The following is a 21708-nucleotide window of genomic DNA, read 5'->3' as shown; positions in this document are numbered from 1 at the left end:
CAAAGGCCATAAAGTGACAGCATGGTTGGTGTTTGCAAAGAAGAGAGTGGAGGCCAGAGGGGCTGGATCCACACAAGGGAGAGCAAGAACAAGGACAAGAGTCTAGAGAGACGGCCCGGGGCCGCATCATATGTCGGAATGCCCTTTGTTGGAGTGACAATGACAGAAAGAACCCCTCAAGAGTCCAGAGATCAGACTCCCCCCAGAACACCCTCTACTTCACAGCTCCAGGACACCTGTGGTCCGGCCAGAGCCCTCTCCAGATCTGCTTTTGCTTTTCCTTGTTTTCATTTTATTTTCCTTGAGCAGTAGTTTTTGCATCTGTTCTCCTGTACAAAAGACAAATACAAGAACTGCTAGGGCAAAGGACTCATGAGACATGATATCAGAGAGAATGGGAAAGGGGCATAGCAAAAGAAAAGGGTTAGAGAGGACATTTTTCTCATCAATGGAGACATGAACATTCAGTGCCTCATTTTTTAAAAAACTGCTGTATGAGCTGAGATTGTGCCACTGCACTTCAGCCTGGGCAACACAGTGAGACTCCGTCTCAATTAAAAAAAAAAAAAAAAAAAAAGCTGCTGCAAACATTAATGACACCTGTAGCAAATCCTCCTTCCTTGTGTATTAAGAACTAGCACTTGTTCAGTTAATCACTCTTGGTTACTTACTGATCTTCAGAGGAAGCACCATCTCCTTCCAGATTTGGCTCCATGGCTACCTGCATCTGTTCTGCATACAGCCTGAAGGAAGGGCCTCTAAAATGGCAACAAATAACTATTGCTAGATCTAGGAAAGTTTTAGTGGCTGCCTCCCCTTGGGCTGTGCCTTAGTCAACATTATCTGCCAGGAGGGGCAGGCTGAGCGCAGGGGCAAGTAGTGGGGAGACTCCCACAGCGTGACCAGCCCGGGTCCAGGTCTCAAAGCCATATTTCCATGCAGACACTGAAAAACTGGAGTGTCCCAAAGAGAATGACCAGAATGGTGAAAAGTCTAAAAACCTTACCATATGAGAAATGATTACAGAAACTGGTTACGTTGAGCCTAGAACAAAACACTCACGGGAGCATAGGTTCTCAAATATTTGAAGGGCTATCACATAAGCCCAGACTGTGTAACTGGGGCCAGTGGAGCATATCACTAAAAGGCAGATATTGACTCATATGAATAATGGGATCTTAAAGCTGGAAGGAAATCTGTAGTTACTCAGTTCAAGTTGTTTTATTTCTCACGTGGAAACCGAAATCCAAAGAGAATGTTACTCCTCTGAAATTACATAATTAGAGACACAGTCAGAATTACCTTTCGATTATCTAAATCAGTCCAGTCCCTTCCACTGCACTAGATTACCAAGGAAGAATGTTCTGACAGGTGGGAAAATCCAAATATGAAGTAAACTGTTTCAACGAATCTGCTTAAGCAGAAACCATCTCAGAGCAATACTGTAGACTAGAGACTTATAATAATGAATTATAAATGAAAGAAAGAATGGGCAGGCACTGTGGTGTACACCTGTAGTCCCAATTACTAAGGAGGCTAAAGTGGGAGGATCACTCAAGGCCAGAAGTTCAAGACCAGCCTGGGCAGCACAGTGAGACCCCATCTCTAAAAGAAATAAATAATTAAAATTAAGAAATAAAAAGAATGAATGAATGAATGAAGAGATGGTCAAAAGAGGTCAATGAAAGGATTCTGCTAGGGTGTCAGAAAAAAAGCCAAGCTTTCTCTAAAGACAATTTATTCTAGCTTCCCTTCTTGTGCCTTTTTTATAGTATGTTGCTTTGGGAAGGTATCAGAATTGAAAAGAGATGATAGAAAGTAATAATCCCATTACCAGGAAAAAAAAACCCAGCAAATCAGTCAAATAAGTGAATATAACATATATAGTCATTAAAAATTTTATGTTCTTTAGGAGATTTAAAAATAATAGGAAAACACTTACATCAGTCAAGTTTCTTTGGATGCAAGCAATAGAAACCAACTCTGGTTTTAACTAAAGTAAAAGAGGAAATGTATTAGAAAGTTGTGAGTAACTTAGAGAACCAAGGAAAATGTTGACCAAGCCTCAGAAAAGACAAAGCCAGGTAGCCTTGAGGATGCAGGCCTCAGGGCCTCCGAAAATAGTTCCGTTCTATCTTCCCCAGTTGCTCACTGAAGATTCAACTCCCAACCAACGGAGCCTGATTGGCCTATTTGAGGCCAAGGGCCCTTCTTTTTGATGGGGTGGGGAGGAGTTGTAGGACATCTTGTCAGAAGCATTAACTGGGTTAACAAAATAAAGTACAAAACAAAGTTTGAACAGGTATCTGTAGAACAGGAAATGCACCCATCTGTTCATTCAATAAGCACTTACTATGCACCTACTATGTGTCAGCACCAACTGGGATACAGGAATTACTAAATAGTAGCACCACAAGCCCTGCCCTCAAAGAGCTCACAGACTGGTAAGAAAGCAGTGTGTCAACAAAGGATTCCAGTGAGTTCACAGGGACACAGCCCCTAACATGAGCTCAAAGGCACCTCCTGGCCTGTAAGACCTCAGTCCCCAAAGAGAACCAGTCAGGGTCCCAGGGGAAATGGTAAAAGGAGAAAGCATTGCCTGGGAATAAAACTTCGGCTGGCAGGAACAGAAGATGGCATGGTATGGTAGTGTCCCGGGGCAGGCCTTCCCACAGCAGCATCACACTTTTGTTTAACTGTGTTGCCTGAACACCAGGACATCTCATGCTGGTAGCTTGTCTTCAGATTTCCCTTGAGATAGTGCAGAAAAGGGAGAGCTGCTCACAAGGGCTGGGGGCTGGTTCCATTCTCCTGGTGGTGGTTGGGGTGGTCCTGGCTGGGACACCTGGATTGAGATGCTGATGCTGTCCTGTCTGCCAGCCCACCCTGTTGGTCTTCAAGCCTGTACCCACTGGCTGGGCCTGCTTAGCCTCCTCAAGAGTCTTCCAAAGTCAGGTAAAGTCATTTGAACTCAGCCTAACCAGAGAGAAAATGAAGAGGTCGGAGCTCTGTCTGCTGGCTGACCCACTCAACCGTATGCCCACCTTCAGTTGGCTTAACTGCAGGAGCTCAGAGTTCCAGCATACTCACTGCAGTCCTGCTCCCAGGCCAGGGAGCCACTACCCCCGTTCCCACCCCCCAGCAAAGCAGATACAACCAGTTGGTAGCCTGGACCTCTCTCTTCCCTGCTCAAAAATACCTTGGGATCCCTCCTGCCCCTCACTGATAAAAACCTGACAGCCTAACAGTCCCAGAAAATCCCTAACAACCCCCACACACACCCAGGGTGCTGGATCCCTCCTGAGCACGGAGCACAGATCCCCACATGTAAGGATGCCTCCGCCTGAGGACGTGAGAGAGGCAGATGGCAGAAGGACTGACCGCAGGCCTGGTCACTCCCAGGAGAAGGACAAGAAGTACAAGGGAAGGACTGAGGCTCTTGGCTTACTTGTTGTCCTGAGGCCTGGGCAGTCAGGAGAAGGTAGAGCTCTCATCTGTGCACTCATCTGAGGGAAGCCTACACCAGAGGCCAGAGTCACCAGCCAGAGCCTCAGCCAGCTCCAGCCAGCTGCTAATGGAGCGTTTATTCTTCTGTAGGCTGCGTCTAGAAAGGACAAGCCTAACAGGATGCCTGTCGGTCCATTCCCTATCCAATTACCCCAGGAAGCCACAAGCACAGACAATATCACCCCTACAGCAAGGCAAGAAGGCTGCTGCCCTGGCCTGTACTGCAGAAGGGCAGCTCTGGCTCTCCTCCATAGGCAAGGAGACAACGGTGCTTTCACCTGTAGCTCCCTCGCCCCCTTTTAGATCACATTTCAGAAATACAGATGGGAATTCTGAAGATGGGCTAAAATGCCTACGTGTACCCTGAGTCTGAGGGTAGCTGAGGGGCAGTTTATGGACAAGGCGTGGAGGAAGCTCGGGATGTGCACAGCTGTGGGCACAAGGCTCTTCGCAGTGTGGGCTGGAGCTGCAGGTGAGAAGAGAAAGGATCTGATTTAGGCAGATCTGATCTGGGCAAGGGAGCCAGTTCTTCCTATGCTGGGAGTTCTGGTGTGAAACCCCAAAGAGTCCAAGATTTCTGAATCCAAACCTAGCCTTCCAAGGCATTGTGAAGGTATATTTGTCAAGCTAGGAGGGTAGAACATATTTTACGTAATAATGTGTTCACTCAACTTATAATTACAAATGTTATGGGTGGCCCTCAATATGGGGACCCCTCCCCCTGAACTTTTTCCATCATAATTCCCTCCCACCCCCTGAACCTGACACCTTCCCCATGACTAAAAGGAAACCCCCAGCTCTCACTGCAGCTCAAAATGAGCGCAGCAATGTGGGTCTGGAATCACACTCGGGACAGCGGGCTCTGATTTCCTGGAGGACTGATTCACGGGTCCACGGCACTCATTCTCTCAACACGTCTTTAGTGAGTACACACTCCATGCCAGACACACTAGGAACAGAGCTGTGGGCACGGCAGGCGAGTCTCTGCATTCATGAAGCTTGCCGACTAGTCAGGCAGAGACAGACACTGTACAAATGTACACAAATGTTTAATTAAAACTGTGCTAATCTCTATAGAAGAAAATCGCTGAAAACCAAGAGCCAGAATAACAAGGGAGCAAAATATAGCTGGTGGGTGGACAGAGGGAAGGGCCTCCCTGAGGAAGGAGAGTCAAGCTGAGGCCAGTGGGGAGAGGAGGAGTCAGCAAAGCAAAGAGTGGGGGAGCTGCCATGCTGGGATTGAGCATCCACAAAAGCCCTTCTAGAAAGATCTCTGCCCTTGTAAGCATCTGAGGGAAGGTCCCCAGGGACAGAGGGCAATGAGCGGGAGGGACTCTGGGAGGAGAGGATGGCAGAGGTCAGATTATGTAGGGTCTGATAGGACATGGAGAAATTTAAAAGTTAATTATAAATGTAAAAGCCGGCCACTGAAGAGCTTTAAGACAGGAAATGACACAATCAGACTTGCATTTTAAAAGATCATGCTGGCAGCTGCGTGGAGAATGGATTGAAGGTTCCAAGAGTGAAGGCAGGAAAATGAAGTTATTGCAGGAATCCTACAAAGAAACCATCATAGCTTGTCATAGCTTGGAATAAAGGTGGGGAGAGAAAGGGAGAGAAGTGGGTGACTTCGGTGCATGTTTAGGAGGTAGAATAGAATAGACAAGACTTAGTATCCTTGGTTGAGGGAGTGGTCAAGGATGACACCGAGGTCTCTGACATGAGTAAAGAGGCAGATGGAGGTGCCATTTACCAAACCTGGAAATACAGAGTTAGTTTTGGCTGGGCACAGTGGCTCGTGCCTGTAATCCCAGCACTTTGGGAGGCCGAAGCGGGCGTATAACCTGAGGTCAGGAGTTCGAGACCAGCCTGACCAATCTGGAGAAACCCCATCTCTAGTAAAAATACAAAATTAGCCAGGCATGGTGGCACATGCCTGTAATCCCGGCTACTTGGGAAGCTGAGGCAGGAGAATCACTTGAACCCAGGAGGCGGAGGTTGTGTTGAGCCAAGATCACGCCATTGCACTCCAGCCTGGGCAACAAGAGCGAAACTCTGTCTCAAAAAAAAAAAAAAAAAAAAAAAAAAGAGTTAGTTTTAGGGTGAAGTCAGAAGTTAATTGGTCCTTAATTATCAGGAAGAGGGGCTTTAAAAGGAACAGATTCTTAGAGGCTGAGCAATATATTGGGTTGAATCATATGAAAATTGTCATTTTTGTACGTTTAAACACAGTCAAATACAGGTAATTTCATACAATTCAATCTAATAAAGGAAATGTAAGATGACTTGAGGAAGAAAAGTCATCTCTTCTGCTGCTCTGACTCCACCTCCTATAAGGACAACTGGGACATTCCTATAACCTAGTAGATGTTGGCAGAGCTCCTTCAACATGACCCTGGGCATGGAGGGACTACAAGACAAGAGGACCTCCCACAGCACTCTCAGTCCACACTGGTCGGGGGCCATGGTGTCCTGGTCAGCTTCTCTACCACCTGGACTGAATCCTGCCTGCCCAGCTCCAGAAAGTCCTGAAACATTCAGGAACCAAGGTTCAGAATGGCAGGGAGTGATGGAACTGCCTCAGTAGCCATGGAGAACTGTCCTTGATCCCAACCCCTCTGAATCTAATCCACCTCATGCCTTGTCCTGCAGCATTCACAGCCCCATATAGATTGTGGAGGTAGAGCCCCTGATGCTGTCTGAGGAGCCTTTCCAAGCAACAGGGGCAGTGACTTGGACAGGCAGGCATGGTCAGACACAGAAGGGCAGTGCATCAGTCACTCCAAAGTTGCTGGCTTCATAGATACCGTGATTGTCCCTCAGCCCACCCCTGCTGGGGAGCACAGCAGCTGGAAGACTTCCTTCCCTTTCAGCCAACCTGAGACCTCAGAGACCTTAAGATGGAGATGACTCAGCTATTGGCAGCCCCAATTCAGCACCCTCGATTCCAGACAGACTCGGCTCTTGTCTGTCCCCTGCCCCAACATACTCATGCACTCTGCCCCTTTAACCAGGCTTTTCCCCCTGCCTCCCAGCTGAGAATATCCTTCTTTATCCATCTTGGTCTCCAACCAACACTTTCAGGCCCAGCCCCAGGCACTCCTCCTCTCAGAAACCTTTCCCTCAAGTGGTGTCTTAGCATCAACTCTCCCAGCTTTGCATAAGCCTGAATCAACAGTTGTGTCCATTGTTCTTTAATTTGTCTAAATGAGATTAATCATCTCAGTTGGAAGGCTCCATGTTCCTAGATGGATCAGGTTTAACACCCAGTCCTACCGGTGACACTCAGTAAGCACATCGCCAAAACACACTTTGTAACGAAGTGGTTAACTCAAGGTTAGGGAACATGCAGGTGGACAAAATGGACATTCCCCAGATATCCCCTCCACTGAGGAAGGCGAAACTCTCAGGCCAAGAGATTCCATGTCTGCATCTCCCCTTCCAGGCAGTATAATCAGTCGGCTGGGTTCAGACAAACTTCTACACCTCTTAGGGACCTCTTGGCCACACAGGAGGAGATAGGCAGCTCCTTACTAAAGTCTCACCTCTTGGGGATGGGGGTTAGCTCTTCCTGCTGCAGTTGGTCTGTCTCCTCCATCCCTTTTCTTTCTTGGAAACAATATTTATTGAGTGTATGCCATATGCCTGGCACTTTTTAGGAGCTTAAGTACATTAGCGAATAAAACAGACAAAGATCCCTACCTTGTGTCCCTCCTTGTGGAGCTTACAGAAAGGCGGGGACGAGTCAATTAGCAATCACCGTAACAAATAAATGTTATAGCATGTTGGAGGAGGATAAGTGCTACAGATTAAAGGAAAAAAAGCAGAGTAGGAGGTGGATAAGTGTGATGACGAGCACAGGCAGGAGGGTACTGCAATCTTAAACAAGGTGGCCATGGTAGGCATTACTGAGAGGGAGAAAACTGAGCAAAGATTTGAAGGAGGTGAGAATTAAGCCATTGGGAAATCCAGAGGAGAGCCATTCTGGGCAAAGAGAACAGCCAGAACAAGGACCCTAAGGTGTTCAAGAAACAATGAGGGGCCAGTGATGCTCCGGGGAGACAGCCAGGAAGAAGAATGATCGATTAGGTCAGAGAAGTGACATGGATGGCCTGAAGCACGAGTGTAAGGAATTTGATCTTAAGAAGTCATTTCAGGGGTTTGAGCAGAAGAATGATTTAACTATCCCTCTGGCTTCTCTGCTGAGAATGAACTGAAGGTGGGAGGGAGGAAGCAGGGAAATCAGTCGGGATGCTGCTGCTGTAACCCAGGCAAGAGATGAGGGTGGCTGTGAGCTGGGAGGTAACAGGAGAGAAGGGTTTGCTTCTGGATTTGCAATGAAGGCAAAGCCGATAGATACAATCATGGTATCTATGAAGCCAGCAACTTTGGAGTGACTGATGCACTGCCCTTCTGTGTCTGACCATGCCTGCCTGTCCAAGTCACTGCCCCTGTTGCTTGGAAAGGCTCCTCAGACAGCATCAGGGGCTCTACCTCCACAATCTATATGGGGCTGTGAATGCTGCAGGACAAGGCATGAGGTGGATTAGATTCAGAGGGGTTGGGATCAAGGACAGTTCTCCATGGCTACTGAGGCAGTTCCATCACTCCCTGCCATTCTGAACCTTGGTTCCTGAATGTTTCAGGACTTTCTGGAGCTGGGCAGGCAGGATTCAGTCCAGGTGGTAGAGAAGCTGACCAGGACACCATGGCCCCCGACCAGTGTGGACTGAGAGTGCTGTGGGAGGTCCTCTTGTCTTGTAGTCCCTCCATGCCCAGGGTCATGTTGAAGGAGCTCTGCCAACATCTACTAGGTTATAGGAATGTCCCAGTTGTCCTTATAGGAGGTGGAGTCAGAGCAGCAGAAGAGATGACTTTTCTTCCTCAAGTCATCTTACATTTCCTTTATTAGATTGAATCGTATGAAATTACCTGCATTTGACTGTGTTTAAACGTACAAAAATGACAATTTTCATATGATTCAACCCAATATATTGCTCAGCCTCCTGACCCAGTGGATGTGGCGGGGGAATGGTGACATAGAGAAAGGAATGAAACAAGGACGGAGTCTCCATCAGCTGAGACAGGGAAGACAGTAGGTGGGGTAGAGGCAGTGTCTGGGACATGCTACGTTTGAGACATCTGTTAAACATCTAAGCAGGTATGTGAGTGTGGAGTGCAGGAGAGAGGGCTGGCCTGGGTATATAAATTTTGGTATTATTGGCATGCAGGTTTTAGGTGAATAGGTAGAGAGGTGGTGGGGGGCTGGGGAGGAGATTATTCCCATCCTCATTCCTCACTTTCTCAGACTGTGTGCTGCAGTCTCGGGAAGGCTAATGTTTATTGAAAAGACACAAGCAGATTTCCCCACAGGAACAACATTGTAATAGCAGGTTAGGCTCCTGACCAAGGATCTGTTGCTCAATGTTTTTATGGCAGTGATCACAAACATGGCCTACCTTTAAGTCCTTAGTAAACTGTGAGTGAGAATCCTGCATGCGGGACAGGAAAGAGCTTCCAACGGAGTCTGTTAAACCATGACCTGTCCTATAGAGCTGAGCCTGGCATGGCCCACGCCCTACCCCTGGGAGGCCCAGACCACCAGTGAGGCTGTTCCCCAGGCCCTTGCTGACTCTGCTCACCAGGTGATGAACACGCTTGGGGAGGGCAATGTTCACATGCACCTCTGAGAAGGATCTGGGCGGATATATGTGGCATTTTCCACATCATGTCCTTGAGGCAACCACAGGCATTAACTATTGTCATTAGACTCCTAAGCTGAGGGAGGAGTCTCTAATACAAACTTCCTCCACCACACTAATTTTAGGACAGGTCAGCGCAGAGAGGCATTCTGAGCCCTCAAGAAAGTAGATGTTGAGAAGGGAAGAGACATGGACCCTGCTCTCAGGGGAACTCTAGTCTGATGGAGATGGGAGGACAACAGGACACTCCCAAGACAGGGTGAGGATAACAAACACTGTATGGGAGCAGGCAAGAGACTGGGATAAGAGGACAGGGTAAGGCCAGTCTGCCTTTCTGAAGAAAGAGGACAAGGAGAGAAAGGTACGGGAGTTTCACGGACCAGCCTTGGCAAAGAGCTGAGGTGAGGTGGGGACGGGGCTGAGGCAGGGACTTGGAGCCACAACCCCAACGTTTGGGGAGACACAGGAGCCAGTTCAGGTGAGCGACTGCAGGGAAGAGTCACGAGGCTGCAGATGGCATCCAGGCAGAAGAGGGGCGTAGACCAGGGGCGTCTGAGGGGACTGACAGGAGGAGGCTTCCCAGGCCGGAGGCAAGCCGGAAGTGGGGTCTGGACTGGGCTGAAGAAATTCACTTCCAAGGCTGAATGAATTCTCCCCAAAACGGTGAAGAAAATCTATGTGCCCCCCAACTCCCACCTGCCAGGAAGGTCCCTCCTCAGCTCTGGGAAAGTTGTGTGGCAACCCTTCAGGAGGGACCCTCCACCTGGGAGGGGTTGTCAAAGTCAGGGCTACAGAGGGCACCACAGTGAGCCCTGGGCCCAGAGGGAGGCCATAGGGGACCTGAGTGCCAGGAACTGAGGGCAGGCAGATGGGAAAGGGCACGGGAGGGTACACCCTGGCCCAGGGGGCCACCCTGAGGATTCTGGCAGCTTATCCCCAGACTGACTCTGTGACCCTGCCGAGCTTGTGTTTCAGGTGCTTCCTGTTATCATTAGGATTATTATTACTAATGAGGATTCCTGTCAATATTCACACCTGCCTGTGGATTCCAGGACTCAGAGGCAAGTCCTGGTTTTCCTCCTTCTCTACTGGTGGTTTCCTGGACTCCTTGCCTCTTCCCCAAGATGGTGAGCCATCTCCAAGTTCAATCCCAAGGCTTCATTCTTCATTCTCTATTCTCCTCCCGGTGGACCTCCCACTCCCCCAGCCTCTGCCCTTGACCTCTGTGTGGTTAGATCCGTACCTCCAGGCCTGTCCTCTTGTAGGAGATGAAATTACATTCTAGGGGGAGATGAAATTACATTCTAGGGATGTGGAGGGTTGAGGATCAACCATTTGCTGAGCCGTATGTTCCAGGCTCTGTAATATGCCTGTCACACAAAACAGCCCTATTACTATTCCACTTTACAGACAAAGAAACTGAGGCTTTGAAAGTTTATTAAATAACTATAAACTCACATCTGTCTAGCTCCAAAACTGAGGCTTTTTTTCTTCGCAGATGGGAACATGGCTAACTTACTAACATGTACTACAAGTTTTCTTCCTCCTCCTTTCTTTAATTCCTCAAGAAACCTACACAGGAGTCCGCTATCACCTCAAACTCAGCCTCTGTGACAATGTGATCAGCAGTTTCACCCCATCCTCCTCTGCTCGATGTCCTGCCTTTGTCAAGGCTTCAGTCTCCTCCTTGGCGCTCAGTGTCCCATCCTGCCCATCCTGCTAAAATGCATCTAAGAAGACTGGGGAGGGCAATGGCCACAGACGGGTGGCAGAAGGCCATCCTGTCCACTCCCCACCAGCAACCACAATGATCACACCCAGCTCCTCCAGATTCCCTAAAGCAGCCACTATCCCCACCTTGTCTGCAAGTTCCCACATCCCCCATGCACCCCTCTGCTGCACATTCTTCCCAACCTAACTACAAAGAACTGAATGGAATTGGTTTTGTTTCCATACACCAGGAATCAATAAAATTGTTACCCCAGATGGGCTGAATGAATGTTTGAGTTAACTCCAGAGTGTTAACTGTTAACTCCAGAGCAGGGGTTTCCCAGGTTCCCACCAAATCAGGGAAACGAGCCATGAGGAGACTCCCTGGGCAGCTTAGGGGACAGGGCTACAGATTCAGTCCCCTGCCTCCAGGCAGGCCCCAACCTAAACCCATAGGAGTGAAGTAGTTTTTCTAACTCTGGAAGGATTATGATTGGGTAATTCCCAAAACTCCTTTGTTTCCAGTGAGGCAAAATAATAATTATTATTATTATTAACCCCTCCCCAGAGTCACCACAGTTTGACTGGGCCTAGAGTAGGTGAAATGTAATTGAGCAGCACGCGTGGTAATAGTTAGTCAAAGAGGAGCACACAGAAGAAAATTCCTTGGGACTCCATATGACTCATGGTCTTGAGAATTAGGGGCTTAAGAGAAGACGACTAGAGGATGACTTCCTAGAGCCTGGGGAGAGAGTCAGAGAAGGAACTGAGACAATGAGGACGCACAAGCATTTCTTGAATAGATTTCCTATGGCTGGATGCCCTGGGAGACAAATGTATGCAAATTCTTTGGATGCCAACGCAGGTTTCTGATGGCTACCGAAAGAGAAACCCGGAACCAAGGGGATATAAATTCTCTCAGTAATTTTTCAGTGACCTGAGGAACCAGAATTCAGCTCCAGCAAGGTGGGGGAGAGATGGAAAAGGTGGAACTAGGAAGTAGGATGAGGACAATTTAGGTAGTATTTAATAGAAGTAGCATAACTTTGTGCTGTTTGCATCTCTCTAGAAAAATAGAGAAAAATCAAGATGTACTTGAGATTTCCATGCTTGAGGCAACACTTGTGTACCCAGCCTTCTGCTTGCCTGGGATGACACGGTCCACCTAACTTTTCCAAGCCAGTTGTTAAATGCAGCCATTATTAAAAAGTAAATTACATACATTTATAACTAAATGATATTAAAACAAAGTTGATAAGTACTCAAAATTCATCACTTCCTGATGACTTTACTACAGTGCACTATTACCTAAGCTCTTAAAGTTATTTACTTCCTCCATTGTATCTGTATCATGGAAATACCATACAATCATGTGCTACCAAACATTTCTCCCAATTCCATGCCAGTCACATCGTGTTGGTAGCTTGAATTCAGTCATAGTGGAAGCATTGACATCATGGAAATCAGCAAAGGCTATAAATCAGGGCTTCCCAGCCCCTACCCCACCCTACACCCTACTCCCAAAGCCACTGTTGAACATACGTCACCACAAGTGCTCTCTTCCAGCACTGAACAAGGTTTCATGCAGGAGAAATGAACAAAAAACACCAAGGTGTCCCTGAAGCAAAATTGTTGAAACAGAAACTTCCCTCCCTTATTCTCCTGGGGTGGTAGGTACAGTGACTGTCTGTCACAAGTACAGTGACTTACTTACAGTCACAAGTACAGTTACTGTAAGTAAGTACTGTGATCTCAGCATTGGATTTAGGAACTCTCTACCTTCCCTGTTGACTCACCCTAACAGCAAGTTGTTCTCAGAGTCTCTCTAAAATCTCTCTTGCTGCTTTTTAGTGAGCCTTTCTTGCCAGAGCCTCACTGGTCCCACCCCCTAAATGGAGGCTAAGTCTGATCATGGCTTCCTTGCTCCTGGAATGGGGAAGATGATATCATTCAACGACCTGCACAGCCAGCTGGCTGCCTCTGTCCCTCAGCACCTTGCAGGAAGCTGAGCTGGAAGCTCCTCAGACTGGGAGCACCCTCTCCACATCGTCCTATATCATCCCCTGCCTTAGGGCAAAAGTATGCCAGGCACAGTGCCCTGCTGAAGATCTCTTCATCTATGACAAGTCATCTTATAGGTGCTCATAAATATGACCAAATAAATGAAGGGATGAATGGTTCCTGGAGTTCCCCGCTCTTCTCCTTATTTAATGTCCTTTCCTTCCCATTTCCAAGAACTCCCCACCTTCCCACCCCCAGGACAGTTGTCTCTAGTTCCTTTTGCCTCATTACTGTCTCTCATCTCTCCCAGCAAGCTCTATAAAAGCAGAGTTGGCAATGCCATCACCCCTTTGCAAATACCCAAGGCATCTTGAGGGTTTCCTAGTTATGTGTTACTAACAAGGGTTTGGGGGCTTCCTAAAGACACTTTGAGGCCCATGCACACCCCACACCTCCTGTGACCCTAGAATAGGAGCAGGAAAAATGAGGAAGACTAGCTTCTCCTCAAAAGAAAAGAGACAAAGAGAGAAGAAAGAGGCTGGGCTCTCAACAAGCAGGCAGCTGGGGAAAGGAAAGCAGAATGAAGCAACCTTGAAGTACTGTGCTCTTCTGAACACCTCCCACCAACTAGACCAGACAAGTGTCCAGTTGTGTCCCTGTTGCAGCCATCCTGTATGGAGTGCAACCACTTTGTCCACTAGAGGCAGCTGAATTAGAAATACAATGCTCTGGGGTCCCTAAGAGTAGAACTTGGATCAAGGGATAAAAGCTATATGGGGACAAAAACCGGGTTCCAGAGAAATGTTCTGTTGAATATTGACAGTGAGAGGCCAAGTGGCCTGCCTTGGAAGGTAGTGACTGCCACTGGAGGTTGTCAAGAAGAGGTTGAATACCCTTTGTCAGGAATGCTATAGAAGGAATTCAAATACCAGAGAAACAGCCTGCTGTCCTGGAACCAAACATGCCTAGATCAAATCCTGAATTATCTTTATTATCTTTGTTGCCTTGGTCAAGATACCTAATCCCTCTGAGGCTCAGTTTATTCATCTGTATAATGGGGATAATACACAACCTCATAGGACTAAAGTAAGGAATAAATAAGACAAAAAATCGAAAAGCACCTAACACTTAATAGGTGCTCAATAAATGCCAATCCCCTTCCCACCAAAAGGGGGAGCTGGGCTAGCTGGCCTTGAAGGTCTTTCTACACCAGAGAGTATGACTCTGAATCCCTTCCTGGCTATTATGAAAGAAGGCATACCTCTGAAAGAGATAAAAGAAGTCAGGAATAGATCAATGAGGGGAAGAGAAAGAAGGATGCTAAGAACCATCAGGGAACATTTAGAGGTCATCCATGACAGAGCTCTGTTTCCTCTCATCTGACCTTCTAGAATAAAATGAAAAAGTAGAATTGGGGATTTAAAGTCCAGCCTGAGGGGCCTCAGTTTCCCTATCTGTATAGTGAAGGAGTAGGATTTTTTTTAGGTCAGACTTCAGAGTAATAATATTGAACTTTGCTTCATCATGCTCAGTAAACACAGATCATTATAAATCCAGCCAAGGCCTTTCCCAGCAACTCATGCAGCTAAGTAAAATCACTAATACCTGCAGACTGCACATCCCTTCCCAAGGACAGGGGGCCTGGGAGAATGAGATGACTGGTTTTATGTGACAATGGATGTGAAACAGTGACAGTATTGACTGACACCGAATTAAGGGGGAAATATGAAGGAAAAAAAATCAAAGACAGACAGACAGACAGACAGACACACACACACACACACAGAGCAACCTGCCAGAAGAATAATATTGAGATCTGGTTTTGGTAGAACTAAATATAACATCTTATATTTTCACGAGCAAATTGCCCAACAAATTGAAATGGAAATATACTAATGTTACTACAGTCAGATATAATGTCAACAACTTGCTATTCTCCTCAATAATTCATTACAAACCAATTTAAAGACCTAGAGTACATTGAAAACAACCACCAAAATATTCCAGAGTTAAGTGTAAACAAATAGTATGAAAGAATCAAGAAGGATGACCAAATAAAAACAAGGCAGGCCAAACAAATGAAGCCCAAAGTCCAAAAGGATTCTGAGGGAGGTCTAAGCTAAGTTCTAACATCCTTGAAACAAGGGACCAAAGTGGTAAGGTAACACCAGCCAAGTTTTAGCATGGAAATAATAGAACCCACACTACTTTTCCTGATACATGTCTCATAGCAGACATGAAACTGCTGACTTCAAGAACTTACCCTTTCAAATGTATTTTTGCTACCAAAGCACAAATAATCTAACTAAAATGAACTCTACAAATAGTTATACAAATAAATTACATATACAATGAGAAACAGACAGCCCAGAAAATTCAGATATACAAACACCTACTCCCCTGCATCACTATGTTGTCCTCATGAGCTCATCAAATACAAAATCATTCACATTCATCAAATACCAGTTGAACTATGAGGTTCCTTCTTAAATCTTGGGCATTTAGGATGGACCTAACTAGTTTTTTAAGTTTAATCTTGCTCAGCACAGGAAATTAATCCAGCCAAGCTTCTCCTATTAATCATTTCTATTCCATATTAAAAATTCTTAAGTCATAGGCAAGTGGGAATTGCATTAGGAAAGTAGATTCCAATGCCCAACAGAGATGATGTCGAACAAAGAAGGATTAGTAGAGCTTGTCTACTTGTCTGCATCCCCCTCCTTGCTGTGTGACCACCTGGTACCTTTATCAACAAAGGAACATCTCTAACATTGCCCACTTTATTTACTGTTTGCTTAGCAAATATATCCTTGGAACTTTATCTCAAACATTACTCTTCGATTAAGCACTCCCCACCTCACTAAACAAGAGAGGACGTCTCATGCCTATTAACAAAAACAGTGCTTATTGATTTCCACTTTTGGACCAAAAATGACTAAAACATCCCCCAAAATACATTGTAAATATCACGACAAGGTGTTTAACAAAACAAGTGCTGGTAAATACTGAATAGCTCAATTAATCCCTATTTAGGAGTGGCTGACCACTTCAGGGTGTAAGAGTGTGGAGCTGGATCTCAGAAAGGCCTAGATTCTAACCACAGAATATTCTATTATAAGGTAGTAACTGTAAAATATCTAAAAACTTTTTTTTGCTAGCATAAAGTAATGCTGCCACATTTATTCACTTGGTATTTCTCAAACATCTCCTGTGGATGGGCTCTGCACAAGTTGACCAACTGTAGACAAGTGAAAAAAAAAAAAAAACACAAAAAAAAATTGTTCTAAAACACCAGCAGCATCTAGGTGAAGGGACTTACCATACTATCCGAGTTCCATAATATTCGCTATATAAATATTATTCCCCCTCCTTCCTGCACTTCACCCAGCACCCTACAACTGTGGCACTTAGTTTTTTAATATAACAGGTGGTAGTCTTATTTTCACATGTCCTTGTTTCTGTTTCACCGGGTGCCTGTGCCTTCTGTGATCCAAGGACTAGTTTCCTTTTAGCTTTCAACAACATACAAAGACTCCCTAGACCTTCAGAGCACATTATTCTCAACAGAAAATCTTGACGTGTAAAACTTTGAATATTTAGAAATGGCAAGTGTATTGCACCTTGCCAGTTCCTCAAATAGTTTATTTTACGGTCATAGAGATTCTGAGCTAATTCTTTTTGTCTTTGTTTTCCGTTTACCTGCACTTTGTATGTTGTTGAAAGGAGTAGCATTGGATGGCCCCTTCCAGCTCTGACTGCCAGGTATCTAAGCAGGAGGGAGGAGAGGGGCGGGGTCGAGGTGGAGCGACAGAAGCAACCCTCCCGGGCCCTGGGCAGGGCTAGCCACCCCATGCCCAACCTCCGTGGAACGCGGACAGCCACTTCGGACTCCCGTCTCAATGTTTCTTTATTGTGCTAAGACTGCTGCCTCAGAGTTCAGACCTCACACACACAACAATTTGTCCAGACAGACCCCCACCCACCCGGCCCCCGGGGCCCTCTGCTTAGGCTGGGGACTCCGGGCCTCCGGCCTCAGCCGCTCTAGGACACTCAGCCTCCTCCCTCCCTCTCCCCCGAACCTTCGGTCCCGGGGGTGAGGAGAAGGCTCGGGATCGCCTTCCTCCGCCCTCGCCCGCCCCCTCCCACTTTTGGGGAGGAAGCTCTGCCTCCCTACGCATTTCCTTATGGAAATACCTTCACCCTCAGCCGCCTGGCAGCCTGGGGCGAGCGAGGTCGGCCCCAGCCCTGACGTGTCCCCAGCTGCGGACAGAGAGCCCCGCGCCCTCCTCCCGGCCGGGGCGCAGCCCGGCCCGGCGCGCGCGCTCACACCAGGAGGCCGTTCTTGCACTGCACCGGCCCCTCGGCGCAGTCGGCCGGCTCCGCGCTCTTGACTTTGACGTAGACCGGGGAGGGGCCCGCTTCGCAGGCTGCGGCGGCGGTGCAGGGCGCCAAGGCCACGTTCTCGGGGCCACCGCAGGGCGGAGGCGCGTACTTGCGGCGCAGGGAGCGGCTGACGTTCTGCGTCGGGTACCCCAGGAGGTGGGTGACGCGGCTGCCGCGCCCGCTGGCCTTGCACCCGGGCGCCACGGCGTCCTCTCTGTGGAAAACAACAGGCGGGCGAGTGAGCTGGCTGCTCCGCGGCGCGGCGTGGGCACGGCCTGGGCAGAGCCGAGGGCTCTTGGCAACCTCTCGTCTCCCGCGCCTCCCTCCACCTGCCCTCGCCTCTCTCCACCTGCCCTCCTCTCTCCCTCGGCCTGGACCTACTCTCCTTTGTGCCCCTTCCTGGGTCGGCGACCCTGCAGCGGTCCGGGGGCCAGCATCCCCATCCTCCAGACAGGGCTTGTCCACGCGTATCTGGACAGCCCCGCAGGCAGCCCCCTCCAGGCCCCTCCAATCCCTTTCTGATGTTTCGCCGGCCGACCGCTTCAAATAGAGATCCAGAAGGAGCTGCTTTTCCTCTTCGTCTTTCCTTAGCTAACCCTGACCTTGTACGAGCAATCTCTCTCTTTCTCACATCCTGCCCCTCAGTCTTCTCCGTCTTTCCCTCCATCCCCGAGGCATTGCAATCATTAGCACTACTAGACTTGTTCTATTTTTATTTCTAGTTTGCTTCTAATATAAGTTATTAGCACTATTCTTATTATTAGTTCATCTTAAATAATCATGTCAGAGTTCTCACCGGCGCAGTACAGGGGAAACGTGAAAAAACATAGGCCCTGCCCTCCAGGAGCTTACAGTCTAGACAAGACAGACAGGTGCGTAGATAGGAGGGAAATGGAAGGCAGGGAGCAGAGGTGAAGACTAGGGTGGGAAAGGGAGGGAAAAGCCATGCGTTGGGTGGCAGGTCGACATGCCGCAGTCCCAGCACTCCGTGGCGATGGCGGGCAGGGTTGGGGTGGGGGGCCCAGCCGGCCGGTGGCAGGCAGGAGTGAGGTGGGCAGGGCGCCGGTTCCCTGCCGCACAGCAGCATGCAGCATGCATCAGGTTTTACCTGATCTCACTAGCCAAGTCGCCGCAGGCCCCTCCGCCGACCCCGCCGCCGTTGCCGTAGCCGAAGGCACCGCGGGCGCCGCCAGCCCCGGAGCCCCCGCAGCAGCAGCAGACGAGCCCCCAAATGCCTACGGCCAGGCAGCCCAGCGCGAGCAGAGAGCCCAGGATGGCGCCGATGATCATGCCTATACGCCGGGAGTCTGTGGAGAGAAGTGGAGGCAGGTCAGGCTTTTTCACAGCCTGGCAGGAGCCTGAGGGACCAGCACCAGGAGATGCCAGGGCAGGGGTTAGTGGGAAAGAGGGAGAGGGACCCAGGGGGACTCTTAGCCCTGGGACACCCAGTGGGGAAGATATGGGGAGATGCAAGTTAACCCCTTGTGTCAGAATGCTTCTCCCAGGGCTTCCAGCCGCTCTGGGCTCTAGAGCACAGAGTGAAAGCTGTGCTGGGAGAGGTAAGACCCAACTCGGTAGGGGTAATTGTACCCACTGACCTTGGCCCACTTATAGGAGAGGGGCTGGGAGCCCCCACTGGCAAATGGATGGCAGTGGAAAGGCAGAAGCAGCTAAGGCTCCAAACTAGAGCCCAGCCTCCTCCAGTTCAACCCTCCCAACCACCCAGCCCTCTAGACTGCTGCACCTACCTGAGACCTTTACCTCCACCACACAAACACTGTAGCCCACGTTGTTGGCCACTGTGCACTGATATAGCCCATCGTCTGCTCTGGAGATATCCTTCAACACCAGGTCCCCGTTGTTCAGGCCTGAAAGTGAAGTGCAGAAATACCTGGTCTCAGAGCTCACACCCCAACCTCAGTCCCTGTGGGGTGGGGGATGGGACACCCACTCCGGAAGAAGGGAAGACTTATGCATGTGTGTACGCCCACACACACACACACACACACACACACTCCACTCTCCAGGTGAGTCACCTTTCCCCTGCTGTGAAAGAGATGCAAGAAAGGACCTCTCTCCCAGCAGCAAGACAGAGACACCATTAATTCACTCTGACCTTAGGGAAATATATCCTCTCTCTGAGCCTTGGTCTCCTTTGTACAGTGAGGACAGGGGAAGCCAGGGGAAGAGGAACTCTAAGGTTCCTCCTAGCTCTATTATTCTTTGTTTGACTGAATATTGTCAGCTTCTCTATGTACTGGGAGCTTTACACACCTCCCCCATTTAATGCTTTCATGACCATGAAAGGTATATATTAGTATTCCCTTTCCATATATGAAGAAATTAAGGCACAGGGAGGGTAAGCCACTTGCCTTAGACTTGGAGCCAGTCAGTGTCCCAGCCAGGATTCAAGCCCAGCTCTGTCTGAGACCATGCTCCCTCCAAATTCACCATAGTACTTTTGACTGACTCTCCACATTTGCCTTATCATCTCCTCTCAATAGCAGCTGCTGGGCCAGGCATGGTGGCTCACACCTGTAATCCTAGCACTTTGGGAGGCTGAGGTGGGCGGATCACCTGAGGTCAGGAGTTTGAGACCAGCCTGGCTAAAATGGTGAAACCCCATTTCTACTAAAAATAAAAAAAAATTAGCTGGTTATGGTGGCACGTACCCATAATCCCAGCTACTCGGGAGGCTGAGGCAGAAGAATCACTTGAACCTGGGAGGCAGAGGTCGGAGTGAGCCAAGATCACACCATTGCACTCCAGTTTGGGCAACAAGAGCGAAACTCCGTCCCAAAAAAAAAAAAAAAAAATAGCAGCTGCTGGGGTAGGCCCAGAGGGAGGGTCGCCCACAGGGGATTTGATGGCACTGATAACCCAAGGAAACCCCAACAGATCCCAGAGTCCCCGATCTTCCATTCATCCCCACACTACCCTCGCCCAGTGCCCTCTCACCTTGGTTTATGGAACTGTGGAAGGACTCCTGGTAGGACAACTCAGAGTGGTAGCTGTGCTGGGAGGTGTAAGACCCAGCTCGATAGGGGTAATGGTGCCCACTGATCTTGGCCCACTTGTAGGAGAGGGGCTGGGAGCCCCCATTGGCATAGCACTTCAGTACCACATCGTTGCCATGTGTCATGTGGCCCTCAGTCCAGCACATGGGCACTGCAGGTCGTGCTGCAAGGAGGCAGACAATGGTAAGCCAGGGCCCAGCCAAGAGACAGAGCCAGGCTCAAGGTGGCCAAGCTGCCCTTGGCTCTGAAGCCAGGGAAAGAGGAGCTCAGAGGAGTCTGGCCATACCTTGGACAGTAACAATGACCTTCCGGGTGGCCATGGTGGTCTTCTTCACCCGGCACTCATAGGTGGCTGTATCAGATACCTGCAGGTTCATGAGGTTGATGGAGGCATCGTACTGGCTTGGGTCTGAGGCTGCAAAGCGGACCCTCTGCTGCAGATGGGGAAGGTTGCCATGGTTGATCCTCTTGTCCTGATAACTAAGGAACTGTGAAAAGAAGAGGAAAACAGGTGGTGAAACAGGCAGGGCCAAGGAGGGCCATGTGGGTTGGCTGCTTTGGGCAATTCACTGAACTTCTCTGAGACTCTGTTTTCTCAGCTGAAAAAAATGAGAATAATGATGCCTGAGCCACTGACCTCTTACAGAACTGGTGAGATCAGGTGAGATCAAGCACTTGGAAAAATATATGGTCAGACTGGGAACTTTTTGAAGGCAGAGACTACACCTTATCTTCCCTTTAGAATGGGATGGGAGGACATAGACTGACTGGCTAGCTTAAATCACAATTGCAGAGCTCTCATCCCCATTGCCTCATTCCCTGAGAGGCCTTGGGGGAGGTTCAAAGTCAGTCTTCTCCCCTTGGGATGTTGGCTGTCCAACAGGTAGACATCATGAAGCACAGAGGAAGGAGATCCCTGTGCCCAGCACTCACCACGTTCTCTCGGTGGTGGGCGGGGTCTGAGTTGACCTGCATCCACTCGATGTCCAGCCCATTGGGACCATAGTCCTCAGGGTCCAGGACGTAGGGGCAGCCCAGCCTCACATTATCACCTTCTGCCAGGTACAGGACCTCCTGTCCATCCCCGTTGATCCGCACAGCAGACAGCAGTGCTAGGGGGAGGGCAGAGAAGATGGGGTGGTAGGAGCAGAACCAGGGCTTCAGGAGGAGTCAATGTCAGCCCTTCCCTTCATATTCTCTGTTCACTGCACCCAGAGGTCAGGGGTGCTTTCATAAAAAGGAGGGCTGCTCTTAGTGGGTGTGTATGTGTGTGTGCATGAATTGTCTTAGGCATATAGCAGCTATACATGTAGCTGTTATATATGTAGCTGTTAGGTATGCTTGTATGTATATATGATTATATGCATGTATGAATATGTACACATATG

General features: G+C 48.7%; 1 protein-coding gene and 1 non-coding gene across 2 annotated transcripts in view; both read right to left on the bottom strand.

The window, feature by feature from the left end:
* Positions 1–21708, bottom strand: part of LOC105498150 (V-set and immunoglobulin domain containing 8) — a 24918-nt gene extending 3210 nt beyond the window's left edge. The window contains exons 1-6 of the mRNA XM_071082792.1: positions 21254–21708; positions 20607–20808; positions 20262–20483; positions 19052–19171; positions 18412–18610; positions 17248–17517 (exon numbers count right to left, since the gene is read on the bottom strand). Of these exons, the coding sequence (XP_070938893.1) occupies positions 17248–17517; positions 18412–18610; positions 19052–19171; positions 20262–20483; positions 20607–20808; positions 21254–21295 (1055 nt within the window). The 5' untranslated portion in view covers positions 21296–21708. The remainder of the gene's footprint in view (positions 1–17247; positions 17518–18411; positions 18611–19051; positions 19172–20261; positions 20484–20606; positions 20809–21253) is intronic.
* LOC112429537 (small nucleolar RNA SNORD64) lies at positions 14409–14475 on the bottom strand. The gene has a single exon (XR_003021829.1). It is a non-coding gene; the product is annotated as a small nucleolar RNA SNORD64 (small nucleolar RNA).

Source organism: Macaca nemestrina, chromosome 1 (genome assembly GCF_043159975.1).
Source record: "Macaca nemestrina isolate mMacNem1 chromosome 1, mMacNem.hap1, whole genome shotgun sequence".
Lineage (NCBI taxonomy): Eukaryota > Metazoa > Chordata > Mammalia > Primates > Cercopithecidae > Macaca > Macaca nemestrina.
This window is presented reverse-complemented; position numbering and strand designations above follow the sequence as displayed.